Below are 15049 nucleotides of genomic sequence, written 5' to 3'. Positions count from 1 at the left end.
GGATGAGAGCTGGTAGTGTATATACACTGAGCCTGAAGTTTCTGTGAAAATTTTCAAACTTCTATAAAATTGGATAGAAAAATATAATAAATCCCTGTGTAAGCATCACATAGCATTAACAATTATTCACTCACGGCCAGTTTTGTTTCTTCTGTTGTTACTCACGTCCTCCTCCTCTAGTATTATTTGGAAGCAAACCCCTGTATCATTTTATCCGTATTTTAGTAGGCATTTCTAGGCGATAACTCTTTTCAAATACAACCTTGATGTTATATCTCAAAAATAATAACACTATTTCCTTAATGTTATCAGATGCCCAGTTACTAGTAAATTTTCTAATTCCCTCAGAAATGGTTTTCTTATGGTGGATTGTTTGAAAGAGGATCCAAATAAGGTGATGGACACACTGCGATAGTCTGATAACGGGCTATAGCTTCCCTTCCATGTCTTTTTTTCCCCCATGGAATTTATTTGCTGAAGACACTGAGTCATTTGTCCTGCAGAGTTTCCCATAGGTTGTATTTTACTATTTATATCACTGTGGTGATATATCAATGCAGTGATATTCTAAGATGTTTTTCTGTCCTATACATTTCTTGTGAATGAGTGTCAAAGGCTTGATTAGACTCCAGCGTTTCGCTTTGGGTCCAGCGTTTTTCATAAGATGATGGTATGGTTTTCCATCAGGAGGCACCTAATGTCTCATTGTCTTTTAATTTAGTGATGTTAGCAGTTGATGATCAATCAGTGCCTCTCTCCATTTTAGGGGCTGCAATTTGGTTATCCAGTGGTCGGTTTGTATAGGAAAAGCACATTAAATACTTGCCTTTTTCCTTTTATTTACCTACTTTCAACACAAAGTTTGGTTCACTGGCATCTTCCAACAATAACAAAGTAATAAAAACCAAAATGTTATTAGGTATCTTTAGGATCTCATGGATGTAGACATATTTGACACTGCGTCAGGTGCATTGAGTTATGCTAACTGATGCACAGTGTCCCATCCTCGGCCAGCAGAAGCTGCCTCAGGTTGGCTCCTGGGTCCCTCAGACATAGTCATAGATAGAGAGCTGCTTCCTTGCTTTCTGCTGCGACAACTTGTTCTAAGCCTTTCTTACACACTTCCTGTCCCAGACCTGGACTGAGCTGTTTCTCCAAGGAGCATTGATGTTTTTAGCAGGAAATGGTATTTGCAGACCACAGCCTGGCACTCAAGTTGCTCATTGCTCATGGGTTGGTCATTGTGTCTTTGTCTTTTTGGGGCACAGAACTAGGAAATAAACACACACACACATACAGACAGACAGACGTATGTATGTCTATTTAAAGTTAAAACGTGATGACTTCTTATTGATAACCTCGAATTCATATTCAGGACTATTTGGTTTATGTGGTCTTATATCTCTTTCTCTCACATCAAGAATGCCAGTTCTCAACACCACCAGGGATGGTAGAGCATTCCATAATTACTAATTTATTTTACCTCACACTGCATTCGGACATTCTCACTGCAACAGCACACCAGTATAATTAGTGGAAAAAAGCTCGAGATATTTTTTACAACACTTCATTGTTTTTAGAGTATCTCCTACCAGAAATGTAGGCTCAAATTTCTGAATTTTTAAAATCACTTGGAATAGGTCCTTTCTGTGTAGTTATGCCAACAACTAATATAAATATACCTTTATTTGTTTTATTTTACTTTGGTGGGGGGTGGCAGTTGCTTTTTAAATTTAAATTTTATTTTAAATTATATAAAATATATGGTTTCACAGTCAAATCTACAAAACAAGGTATATTCAAAGAATTCTAGCCTCTATCCCCAACCCCTTAACCATGTTCCTACTTATCACTCTTCCCCATAGGTAGCCACTTTTTAAAATTAGATGGTTTATCCTTCCATTGTTTGTTTAATATTTGTGTGTGTATATGCATCACTGATTTCTTATATAAATGACAGTATACTGTATACACCATATCCTGGAGATGACCCCACAGTTGTGGGTAAGATAGATTCCTCATTCCTTTTACTGTTGCCTTGTACCTCACTGTGTGACTGTATCATAGTCTGTTCAGACAGTCTTCTGTTGAGGGACATTTTCATTTTCCAGTCTTTTGCTATTACAGGCAGTTTTGCAGTGAATAGCCTTGTGCATATGTCTTTTGGTGCTTTTATCAAAGTGTCTTTGGGATAGTTTCCTAGAAGTGGGATTGCTGGTCAAAGAATAAAATGCTCATACAAGTTTGTTAGATATTGCCAGATTTCCTTCCTTGTGCCATTTTACATTTATATCCTTACCAACAATGTTTGAGAGGACCTGGTTCTCCACAGAAGTACATGTCAACAGGTATATGTCATCAGACTTACAGGGTTTTGCCAAATCTATCAGTGAGATACGGTATCTCCATGTAGTCTGGACTTCTCTTACTATAAGATAGGGCTATTTTTTTTTAAGACCATCTTTCAGGTCCTAGGGATGGAGCCCAGGCATTTTATTATTAAGAAGCTGTTCCTTCAGTTCTTTGGCACAAGCGGAACCCAGAACCACTGAGGCATAGTGTTTGAAAAGATCAAGCACAGAGGCTGGTGTGAGATCGATCTTCATCAGGATGAGTAGCCTTGCAGTGTTAAGTCTGAGCACTTGGAAGGCAGCACAAAATCTGGAGCTGGAGAAACCTGGGTTCCAACCCCAGCTCCACACTCACCAGCACTTGACCTTGTGAAATTACTTAAATTCTGAGCTTCTTTTGACTCTTCTGTAAAATGGGAATAATCATAGCACCTACTTTTATAGGGTTGATGCAAGATTCAAATAGTGGAGTGCTTGGCAGAGAGTAAGGGCTAAAAAAATATTATTATTATTATTATTATTATTATTATTATTATTATTTGAGTGAAGAGAATTATTAGGGCTTTGGAACTTGTAGATCACTATTCTCTATAAAGTTATTAATCCCTCCTATAAAATGAACTTAATACTAATGTAAGAGGGGCACCTGGGTGGCTTAGTCGGTTAAGCGTCTGACTCTAGATTTCAGCTCAGGCCTTGATCTCATGGTTCGTGAGCTTGAGCCCCATGCTGGACTCTATAGTCTGCTTGGGATTTCTCTCTCTCTCCTTCTCTCCCTGCGTCTCCCCTGCTCGTGCTCTCATGGGCACACATGCTCTCTCTCTCAAAATAAATAAACTAAAAAAAAAAATACTAATGTAAGAAAGAAGACAATTTTTTGCATGTGGATTGGCAAATGGTTTGCTGTGAATGCCACACTTAGAATTCAGGGGAGAGAATAGGAAGAAGCGTAAGTATGGAGAGGACCTGAAACCAACCTCATGAGGCCAAACGCCTCCAGAGGACAGAGGGCAAGTCACATCTGAGCTCCCTGTGCCCTCACTGGATGTGGCCTTCGCTGCTGCCAGCCTGCACGGCAGGGCGGTGTGTTAGAAAACTCAGTGAAATGGAAGCTTGCGTAGCTGCTCAGCCCTGACCTGCTCCCCCAGCTGTGGGCCTGAAGGAGACGCCAGTGTGGGGCAGCACGCCCTTGGTTACACTCTGCAGCTGGTCAGCCTCTCACAGCCCCTGGACCGCCGCCCCTGTCATGTGGGTGGTCCTTTCTGCCCTGGTCTCGGACAGTTCATTTCCTAATGAACTTCCAGCCCCTAAGCCCCACTCACACTTGCCTGGGACTGGGGAGGGAAAGGGAGGGCTGCAAGCCTATCAACACAGTGGGCTTTCTCTTTGTTTTCCCTTTCAAGTGTGCTAAAGGGTCAGCTCATTATTAATATGAACCTTCTTAGTAAACTCAGTCTTTAGACTTTTATTCATATGGTCTACTCAGTTTTGGTTTGCTCTGTACTTTGCTTCTTTTATTTCTGCTTTTGTAATGAGTGGTCCCGGCATTCTCATTTCTTTGGGTTGATTTTTATTCTTTCTTTAGATTTTGGAGTGAAAATTAGGTTCTTTTAGTTTCACTGTTTTATTTTCTACTAAATGCATTTAAGGCATTTATTTATGCTCAATTCTAAATGTTGTATGGTTCTATTTGAATTCCTTTTTAGGTATGAGTAGCCTGGAAGTATGTTTTTATAAATTATCATAGGTATGAGAGGGTTTTTGGCTATGATTTGCCTTATCGATTTCTAATTGTATTGCACTCTACTCAGTGAATGTGACGTCTAAGACATCATGTTTGGGGAAACTCATGAGAACCTATTTTATAGCCTAAGTCATGATCTTTTTTTTATCAGTGTTTTACGTATGCTTTTAAAAAATGAGTATTCTGTTTGCTGGGTGCTGAGTTCTTAAAATAGTAGTTAGCTCGAGTTGGGTAACTGTGTTGTTCAGATCCCCATCAGCTGCACTGCCTTGTGAAGCTCTCATCAAAGCCAGTGAGCTCTGCCAGGGCCCAAGACACGGAAATGTCCGTTTAGGGCTTTTTGTTTGGTGTGCCTCACAAAACATCCCCAGGCCAAGGAAGACCATGGCTCTTTGTGTTTGCAAGTAAGGTTAAATTCGCTGGAGTCTGAATTCTTGTAGTCCCAGCTTAATGAGCTTGTAAAACCTAGGCCCTGGATTCAGGTTGATAATCATGGCTGTTTCCCTCATGGGTATTTGTGCTGTGTGGTTATTTAGGAGTGAAACGGATACATATCCTCCCGAAGACCAGAGCTGGGGGCTGGCCGAGGCCCACGTCTAGCATCAGGCACTATGTGAGGCCCTTTGCCCTTAGCGTGGTTGTGTGGGTGCTACATATAGTTGCTCTGAGTCTTGTTTCTTCATCAGTCACGTGGCTGCCTTACCACCTGCCATGTTGACCACAGAGGGTTGTGGTGAGGCTTAGTCCAGACAATAGACATAAAAAAGTACCCTGTAAACTGTAAAGAGATCCTCAAATATCAGGCACGGGTTGCAGGCACCTTGTGAAGAGGTAGCAAGTGGAAGTGGTCTCAATGCATGTAAATAAACCCCCTTTGTTCTTTGGAAGGAGGCTGAACCGGGTGAGACTGTTCTCACCTCCGACACCCCTGACACCCCTGCACCCCTGCACCCCTGACATTCCTGACATTCTCCACCCTATCTTCTCTCCCTTTCCTTCAGTGCAGAATACACAAACTGCAGCCATGACCACCCACGTCACCCTGGAAGATGCCCTGTCCAACGTGGACCTGCTGGAAGAGCTGCCCCTCCCCGACCAGCAGCCATGCATCGAGCCGCCACCTTCCTCCATCATGTACCAGGTCAGTCTCCCAGAGCACCGGGGAGTTCAGAACTCCGGATCCCCTCGGTGGGTGTGCCCTGAAGGCATAGGGAAGGGGGAGGTCTGCATCTGGAAGGTGAAAGGTCCTGAGCTGATGGAGTCCCTTGTGCCCTGGTGGAGCTGAGTATGAGGAATAGATTAGCTAGTAAACGAATACCAGGACTATTTCTCCTCCCCAGGGAAGGCTTGTTGATCTGCTCTGACCCCAAATACCTTCCCGGCTGTTCTTGCTGCAGCATCAACCAAGGTTTTGGCAGCTCTGATCTCATGAATTAAATATTACAATTTAGAAACCTCTAGAGCCTGCCTGGGTAATTACTTTTCCTTCATGTATGTGAGAAGAGCTCTTCAGCTCCCCACAGCAGCTAATGGCTCAGGGAAGTCGCTCACCATTGTTTGCTTTTGCCTGAGAGAGGGGAGCTTGAGATAAACTGTATCAGATTGTTCAAAACCGTAACCCCCCAGGGTGTGACTGGAAGGGCATCAGGGGAGCCAGAGTGAGCCTTGCAAATAGCCCCTTGTCTGGGCATGCTGGGCGAGTATGCCACGTTAGGAAAGAACAAGTTAATATAAAATTTTCAGCTGTGTTTGACCTTTTCTAAGTTCTGAGGCTGCTAAATGAGACTAAATATGAATGCATAATATATTTGTAATTTCATTCAGTAGTTAGATTTTATCAAGCACATTCCTAAAGGTTCAAGTTACAAACTTGGCTCGTTCACGTCTTCTAACCCAGGTTAAATTTTTAATTATGTGCATATCTTTTTATTACAAGCAATACAGAAAAGTATAACAAATAAAAATTTCCCTCTATGACTATACACACACACAGCCCTTTTTACTATACTTATAAGTACATATTATGTATAGATCTAGATGTTTTTAACCAAAAGGGAACCATACTGTAGATAATTGCTCTGTGGTTTGGCTTTTTGAACTTGAAATCTATTATGGATACTTTTCCATAACAGTACTACAATGCTATCATTTTGTTTTTAACCACCACATAGTACTTATAAGTGCATCGTACAGATATACTATTATTGATTTAGCCTTTTGATGTTAATGGATGTTGGGGTGGTTTCCAGTTTTTTCTATCAGAAAAAAAAATGTTGCAGTTATTATCCTTGTACGTGCGTATCTGCAGCCTCAGGTAACTATTTTGGCAACTGCTGGATGAAAACAATGCGCATCTTAACTTTTCACAGCTCTTTAGGATTATGTAGTTTAAGCATTTGCTTCCAAGCCTCAGCTGGGTGAATCTGGTTAACTACCAATGGGAAGAAGCAGATCCGGGCCCTGTTTAGCCAGCTCCTGCCCAGTGTGAGTCAGAGTTGGATTTTCTCAGGGGAAGATCAAAGCATGGTGTAGAGATAGGTTTCCACAGAGTCTGGTGGCATTTTTTGGCGGTGGGGTTCCCTGGACACCCAGCCGCCTTGGACTTGTTTTCCAACCAACAAATGTTTCTTCCTCTAATTCCTACAGGCTAACTTTGACACAAACTTTGAGGACAGGAATGCATTTGTCACAGGAATTGCAAGGTACATTGAGCAGGCTACGGTCCATTCCAGCATGGTAAGTCGCTGTGACCCTGCCAGCACAGGAGGGGCAAGTGCTCAGCTACTCCGAGAGCTGCCTGCCTCAATCAGACCCTTCTCCAGAAGCCTGTTCCCCTGTGCTTCCCACCCCCTCCCAGTGCCTGGGGCACAATGTTCCCCCGTCTTCTAACCGTGCAAATTCTACCCACAGGAGGGCCCAATTTGATCCCACTCCATCCCTGAACTTCTGTAGCTTTTTGAATTAGCATATCATTAGATCTTGCCTTACCTTATACTTTATAGATTACTGGCTGTGTGGCAATTTGTCTCTTGACCAAAGCAAAAGGTTTCTCAAAAGAGAGAGAGAGAGAGAGAGAGAGAGAGAGAGAGTGAGAGAGAGAGAGATGGTGTCTGTAGAATAACATATTATTGACTCAAGGAAGGTGGTGGCCTAAATCATTCACAAGCGGCATCAATGGTCTGATGGGTCCGTATGTGACCCATCTGTGAGGGATCACTCACTTCCCTCTTGGGCTTTCATTGATTTTATTCTAACACAGCACCAGAATTTGAAGAATTCCAGAATCCTCATGCAGCTCAATGGACCTCTCTCACTGTATCAGTTATATGCTAAAAGTCTTGCCTGACCATACCCAGCCCCATTCGTGCAACAAATACTGTGCACCTGGTACCTGCAGAGACTGTGCTAAATGAGGGGATATGCAAGGTCAGAGAGGGGCCAGTCTTGATTCTCAATGAGGCAAGTGGGAAATAGACAAGTTTACCATTTATTGAACACTTTCTGTGCAGATATTTTATTTACATTTTTTAAATTCCAGTGTAGATAACATACGGTGTTATATTAGTTTCAAGTGTACAATGTAGTGATTCAGCAGTTCCGCATATTACCCAGCATTCCTCATATGTGTGCTTTTAATCTCCTTCTCCTATTTCATCCACCGCCCCCCCCCCCCCAGCATCTCCTCTCTGCTAACTATCAGTTTGCTCTCTATAGTTACGAGTCTCTTTTTTTGGCTTCTCTCTTTTTTTTTCCTTTGTTCATTTGTTTTATTTCTTAAACTCCACAAATAAGTGAAATCATACAGTATTTGTCTTTCTCTGACTTATTTTACTTAGTAGTATTCTCCCTAGATCCATCCATGGCAAGATTACAAATGGCAAGATTTTGTTCTTTTTTTTTTTTTTAAAGATTTATTTTGTTTTTAGAGAGAGGGAGGGAGAGCAAGCATGAGTCGGGGGAGGGACAGAGCAGGGGGAGGGACAGAGCAGGGGCGGGGGGAGGGACAGAGCGGGGGAAGGACAGAGCGGGGGGACTGAGCATGGAGCCTGACACGGGGCTCATTCCCATGACCCTGGAATCATGACCTGAGCCAAAATCTAGAGTGGGATGCTCAACTGACTGAGCCACCCAGGTGCCCCTTTTTGTTTTTTATGGCTGAATAATATTCCTTGTCAGTGTGTGTTTGTGTGTGTGTGTACACATGACACATTTTTATCCATTCATCTATCAATGGACACTTAAGTTGCTTCCATATTTTGGCTATTGTAAAAAAGCTGCAATAAATTCATGGAGGTGTATATATCCTTTGGAATTATTGTCCTCATATTCTTTGGGAAAATACCCAGCAGTGTGATTACTGGATCATATAGTATTTCTTTTTTTGATTTTGTCTTCCACAGTGGCTGCACCAGTTTGCATTCCCACCAACAGTCCATGAGGGTTCCTTTTTCTTCACATCTTCACCAACACTTGTTGTTTCTTGTGTTTTTGATTTTAGCCATTCTGACAGGTGTGAGGTGATATCTCATTGTGGTTTTAATTTGCATTTCCTTGATGATCCGTGAGGTTGAGCATCTTTTCATGTGTCTGTTGGCCATCTGTATGTCTTCTTTGGAGAAATGTCTGTTCATGTCTTCTCTGTGCAGATATTTTAAATGCACTGTTTGAATTAGTTCTCACCCCACTCTGTGAGACAAGTTTTATTACAATATCCATTTTACAAACAGGAAAAGCTAAAATTCAGAAAAGTTAAGTAACTTACTCAAGGTCCTGCCACTAACAAGTGACATTGCCAAATGCAGGTCTGTCTGTCTACAAAACCTGTGCTCTAGATTAGTCTGTGTAGACAAATAGAAATGCACAAAGTTAAAGGTAAATGATACGGTAGAAGTTCCAACCTCTCTGTTTTTGAAGGGTCCTTGAGAGGGTCAGAGAAAGCTTGATGAAGGAAGGGGCTTTTGAGTAGGCCTTGTATACTCTATGCACACACGCACACACAAAATGCACACACACATATGTTAACCATACACTTGATTTAAAATGTATAAGATATTCTCATATATAGTATCATTGGAGCCTTACAACAGTCTATGACTTGCAAAGGGAGCATTTATATTCACTTTTGAGATGAAAAAAACAGACCTAGGGAAGTTAACAAGCTCATGATCCCGCAACTAGTAAATCACAGGATTGAAACTGGAATTCAAGTCTTAGGATTCCCAGTCTGATCTCCTTCCATGCAACTCTGCTGTCCCACATAGTTAGAGGTTTCTCTGTGAGAGATGAGATAGGAAGGGCACACTAGGTTATGGAACCAGCATGAGCAAAGGCACAGAGACAAAAATGTTCATTGATTTCCTGGGTTAGGGTTTCTCTTTGTGTGCACATGCATGCTATCTCTTTCTGTATCCAAATTTCCTTTTCTGGGCTACACACTGGAATTGCCTTGAGAGCATTAAAAAAAATACCAGTGCCTGGGCCCCTACCCTGGGAATAATGATGTAGCTCTGGTGGGGCATGACCTGGGAATCAGGATTTCAAAGTTCTCCAGGTGACTAATTGCAGCCAGGTGATTTAGGCCAACCCTTTACCTGTAAATGAGAGATCGGTGCCATTTTCAAGGCAAAAGGTGAGCCCAAGCAGAGCCAGGACCAGAACTTAAGTCTCCTGAGGCCCCACTTAGGGCTCTTTCTACCACAGCATCCTGACCTCTGTACTCCAGGCATACACGTCTGGTTGATGGTCACCTGAACTATTCATAGGGAGCCTTGTTTGCTGCCTTGTTCCCAGCACATAGCACAGAGCCTGGGACCTGCGGGTGCTCAGTAAAGCACTCAGTGAGTGAAAGTTGGAATCCTCACCCTGCTGGTGGGCAATTTGGTTCTAATAAGTAAATACATGTTTCCTATGTTACTGTCATTTCCCTTTTTTGACATCTGTTCTGAAGCAAGAGCAGTAGCAGACCCGCAGGCTTGATCTTGGTTTTCTTTGGTCTCAAGGACAACGTGTTATTGATTTTTAAAGTTCTCCAAATTAAGAATTGAAAGTATGACTCGTCAGTGACATTTGCTATTGAAAACAAAACTACAGTAAGTAATAAACTCCAAATTAAATCTGATCTTGCGCTAGGGAGATGTTATGAAATAGATGCAATACATGGAATAAAAAAATCAGTAAAGGTTCATTTTCATATCAGTGGGAACATTTACAAGAGAGCTGGTCTAGTAATACTTCTTTATTTCTTTTGTGAACGTCATATAGCGTAAAATTCACAATGTCACATAACTGTCACCACCATTTAATTTCTGCAGCACTAAAAGAAACCCCAGGCCCATTAGCAGTCTCTCCCAATTCCTGTCTCTCCCCAGCCCCTGTCAAACACCACTCTACTTTCTCTTGCTACGGATTTGTCTGTTCTGAGCATTTCATCTAAACGGGTCATGACACATGTGGCCTTCTATGGCCGGCACGATGTTTTCAGAGTTGATCTGTGCTGTGGCACGGATAGGCTCTTCACTCCTGTTTATAGACAAACACTGTTCCCTTGTGTGGCTGTACCACATTTCCACGTTTTATTTATCCAGGCATCGGTGAATGGACATTTGGGTTGTTGCCCCTTCTTGATGGTTAGGACAATGCTGCCACAAACAAGTGTGCAAGTTTCTGTGTAGATATGGGAGCGCCTGGGTGGCTCAGTCAGTTGAGTGTCTGACTCTTGATTTCTGCTCAGGTCATGATCTCATGGTCGTGGGACCTAGCCCCACGTCAAGCTTTTTGCTGATAGTAAGGAGCCTACTTGGGATTCTCTCTCTCCCTCTCTCTGCACTCCTCCCCTGTTGGCATGTTCTCTCTCTCTCTCTCACACACACACACACAATAAATAAACTGTAAAAAAATAAAAAGTTTCTGTGTGGACCTATGTTTTCATTTGTCTTGACTGTGTGTACCTAGGAATAGAATTGCAGTCATATTGTAACTCTGTATTTAACTCTTTGAGAAACTGCCAGACTGTCTTCTTCCTAGTAATACTCTCACCTCCCTTTACAGATCACCTAGAGAGAGAGAGAGAGAGAGAGAGAGAGAGAGAGAGAGAGAGAGATCCACTGAATTCTCATAAAATTCTCAGAGGTCATTTTTGTCATTGTCATTAAACAGATACTAAATGGAGAATTTTAGGTTAAGTGATTTCTTGAAGATCAAAGGGAAGGGCTAACAAGTGAGGAAGCTGAGATTTGAGCCCAGATAATTTGGACCCTGAGTTTAGGACTCTTAGCACTTGCTAGGTGAGGTGAGTCATCGCTGTATTTTTCAGATTCGTTTTCCATGCTGTTATTGGTTTTGCCATCTGCCGTACATTATTTTTAAAAGTTTATCTTACTCATTTTCTTGCTTCTGAAATAGTAGCAAGCGTTCTTATAAAAGGGCAAAGAGTACTCTATAATACGAAAAGTGAAAGCCCCCATTGATCCAGCCCCACAGACAGCTTGCTATTCCCAGCTTGGGGCGTATTGCACCCAAATATTTGTCAGTACACAACAACATACTTTCATAATTATTGCTCTTTGTTTGGTTTTTGAACCTATCTGCCGTCCACACTGTTTTGCTACTTGCTTTTTTCTGGCTAACAGTATGCCTGATACAACTTTTGCTGTTGGCACAAACAGACCTGCCTTCTTCTTTCTCAGGTGGCCATCCGTCTTGGAAAGATGTGGCCTGCTGCTAGAGCCCTTGGATGTCTGAGGAGGATAATTTAGGCCAGGGTTTCTCAAGCTCAGTTGCGCACCTTGGGAGTAGGAGTCACCTGGGAGTTTGGTTGAAATGCAGATGCTGATTCCATAGGCCCAGCCGGGGACCCAAGACTCTCTGCATTTCTACTAAGCTTCCCAGGTCGTGCTGTGTGGATGCTGCTGATCCCCAGACCACCGTGAGTCGTGAGGATCTGGGGCGCTGTGAAGGAGCCTGCTGGCTCCGGTGCGTGTGGTTTCTCCCTGCCAAGTGTGTTTTGCTTTTCAGAATGAAATGCTGGAGGAAGGACATGAGTATGCAGTCATGCTGTATACCTGGCGCAGCTGTTCCCGGGCCATCCCCCAGGTGAGACCGTCCTCGCCGGGTGCCCTCCCGGCCCTCCACCTCACCCCCTCCCAGACAGCTGAGCCTCTCCAGATGGCAGGGAAGGAAGCAGGGCCTCTTACCCAAGGGTGCTTGCTCACAACATCTGGAGCGCTTCCCATGAGACTGAAGACAACTTAAAAAATATCAGTTCAGGGCACCTGGGTGGCTCAGTCAGTTAAGCGTCCGACTTTGGCCCAGGTCATGACCTCGCGCTCACGGGATGGAGCCCCACACCAGGCTCCGTGCTGACAGCGTAGCACGGGATTCTCTCTCTCCCTCTTTCTCTGCCTCTCCTTATATTATTTATAAATAAATAAACCTAAAAAATTGTCCATTACTTCAAAAGCAGTATGTGCTACCTGTATGACACCCAGACCATTGCAGAAAGAGATAAAGTAAAAAGCAAGATGTCCCCACCTCCTGACCCCCACTACCTGGACCCACCTCCCACCAAAGCATAGTCACCATGCATACATTGCTGCGTGGATCTTTTCCCTCGAATATCATAAATGTCCCTATGAATATTATTTTGGAAATTATCATTTATAAAAGTGTGTTTTGTATTTGTATTGTCCTGCCTCTTGCTTTTTCCACCTAATTCTTTATTACTTTTTCATGTTGACTCATACAGATATTACATTTACTATAATTACCATCATCCTATAATTCATGGGCCCCATTATTATAACAAGGTTAACAAACCACAGGTGTGTAAAGTAAACAGAAACTATTCCTCTCTCTTCCCCTTAATCGTAGCCCCCAGAGTTAACTGCTTATTAACAGTTTGCTTTGAACTCTTAGATTCCCTATGCCTGTATTATATATGGACACACAAACACACACGCAGTTTTGTTCTGTGTTTTGTTTGACAAAAAATGGGATTGAATTACACTTCGTGTCCTGCAAGTTTTTTCACCCATCAGTTTATGGTAGTAATCTTTCCATGTCAGTTCCCGTAGATCTATCTCATTCCTTCTAGCGGCTTTATAATGATACTGTATGAATGCATCATATTTTATCCATTTAATCATTGACTGGTAGATATTTAACTTATTGCTACCATTTTAAGAATCTCTAAGCAACAATGTGAAGAATGTCCTCGCGCTTATCTTTTGCTCACTCTTGTTTCAGTTGACCAGTTAGCAGTCTCGGGTGTGCATGCTGTGAAAACATCTGCCATGTGATACTGATGTGTTGAAAACCACTGGGCAAAGAAAAGGGGTTTCTTGATGAAGCCAAGTTTGGCCAGGGGGCCTCACCCCGGGTGCATCTGGAACAGTGGCTGGAACATTTTTCTCTGCTTAGAACCTGGTGGGGCTCCACTGGGGTAGGAGTGGGGAAAGACTGAAGGAAGGAGAACGTGCAGATCGATGTAGGCGTGTGTACAGCTCGAGGCCAGGGCACTGAACAGATTGAAGGGAAGGAGGGTTCCGTTCTCAGGACCAGCTGGTTTCTTGCCTGCAGCCAGTGTCTGGCAGGCAGTTCTGTTCCTCCAAGCCATACCCGACAGTCAGGGCTACCCCGGCCTCTGCTCACTAGGGTGACCACCGCATTTATCATCCCAAACGAGATGCCTATGACAGTGCAGACGGGCCCTGATAATAAGACAACAGACGTGAACCAGAGCTGCCTTGGCAAGGCAGGATGTGTGAGCTCCTCTCTCCCCACAGGTGAAATGCAATGAGCAGCCCAACCGGGTTGAGATCTATGAGAAGACAGTGGAGGTGCTGGAGCCAGAGGTCACCAAGCTCATGAAGTTCATGTACTTCCAGGTGAGGGGTGAGGGTGGGTCTGAATCAGGGGACCTGAGAGGGCCTCACTCTGCCAGATGCTGGGGTCTGGATTTTTGAGCCGTGGTATTCATTCTTTGAGCAAATACTTCTGGAGCACCCCTGACGTGCCCGTTGGTGAGCAAGGCAGACAAGCCTCCCTCTCTCCCTGTGATTTACATCCTAGTGAGCACATGCGTGTGTTTCAGGTACGAGAGACTGACAGTAAACAATATTCAGTCCTTTTCAGGGTGTAGTAAGTGCTGTGAGTAAATAAAACTGAAACATAATAACTCTGGGGTGCAGGGTGTCTGTGACATAGTGCAGCTTTAGGGATGGGCTGTCAGGAGTGGCATTTGAACGCGTGTATCGTGAGAAAGAAGCTGGCGGGTGATGATTGGAGGGAGAGGGTTTCACGTGGAAGGAACAGCAAAGGTAAAGGTCCTGGGGCCTGTAGGAGCACAGCATGTTTAACAAATAGAATGAAACCAGGGAAACTGCAGATTGAGAAGGGACGAGTGACAAAGGTGATGGGGGGAGGTAGACAGGCCCTTACCGGGCACTGTGGGCCAGGAAGTAGGACATAAAAAGAATATGTGGATTTTACTCGAGCACCACGGAAGCCACTGGGGGTGTCTTGTGACATGTTCTGATTTGAGGTTTTACAGCAGCATTCTGGCTGCTGTGTGGAAAATGGATGGGAGGTGGGTGGGGGTGGAGGGGAGGGAAGAGTGACAGCAGGGAGACCAGCTGGGAAGCCAGGAAGAACTATCATTTAAGGAAGAAAAGAGAAAAGAGAGCCAAGGGCCTCCACGAATGGAAGGTAAGAGGGCAAGCTGCTTAAACAGGAGTGGCAAAGGGAAAATCCCTTTGCAGACAGGTTGATTATCATGGTTGTGTCAGCAATGCAGGATGAACGCTTCAAGACCAGTCTGTACCCTGGGGCGGGAGTCCCACCACACACTCCATGCATACGCATGCTCCGCTGTAGAGCTGAGCTTCGCAAATAGACTTGCAAGCACTGGCCGCATGTCTGCCCTGCGCCCAGCTCTGCCCAGGCCAGGATGGGAGAC

General features: G+C 43.7%; 1 protein-coding gene across 7 annotated transcripts in view; it reads left to right on the top strand.

Annotated features, from left to right (window-relative positions):
• The window catches only part of CYFIP2 (cytoplasmic FMR1 interacting protein 2), a 128703-nt gene that overhangs the window by 15858 nt on the left and 97796 nt on the right, over positions 1-15049 (top strand). For 6 of the 7 annotated variants that reach the window (XM_023260164.2, XM_023260157.2, XM_023260160.2 and 3 more), the window contains 4 exons: positions 5097-5236; positions 6742-6831; positions 12109-12186; positions 13878-13979. In XM_023260164.2, coding sequence (XP_023115932.1) covers positions 5120-5236; positions 6742-6831; positions 12109-12186; positions 13878-13979 — 387 coding nt within the window. In that variant the 5' untranslated portion in view covers positions 5097-5119. The remainder of the gene's footprint in view (positions 1-5096; positions 5237-6741; positions 6832-12108; positions 12187-13877; positions 13980-15049) is intronic. The other variant, XM_023260171.2, reaches the window with a different exon arrangement.

The sequence above is a fragment of the Felis catus genome, chromosome A1, assembly GCF_018350175.1.
Source record: "Felis catus isolate Fca126 chromosome A1, F.catus_Fca126_mat1.0, whole genome shotgun sequence".
NCBI lineage: Eukaryota > Metazoa > Chordata > Mammalia > Carnivora > Felidae > Felis > Felis catus.
Note: the sequence above shows the minus strand (reverse complement) of the source record. Positions and strands in the feature narration are given on the sequence as shown.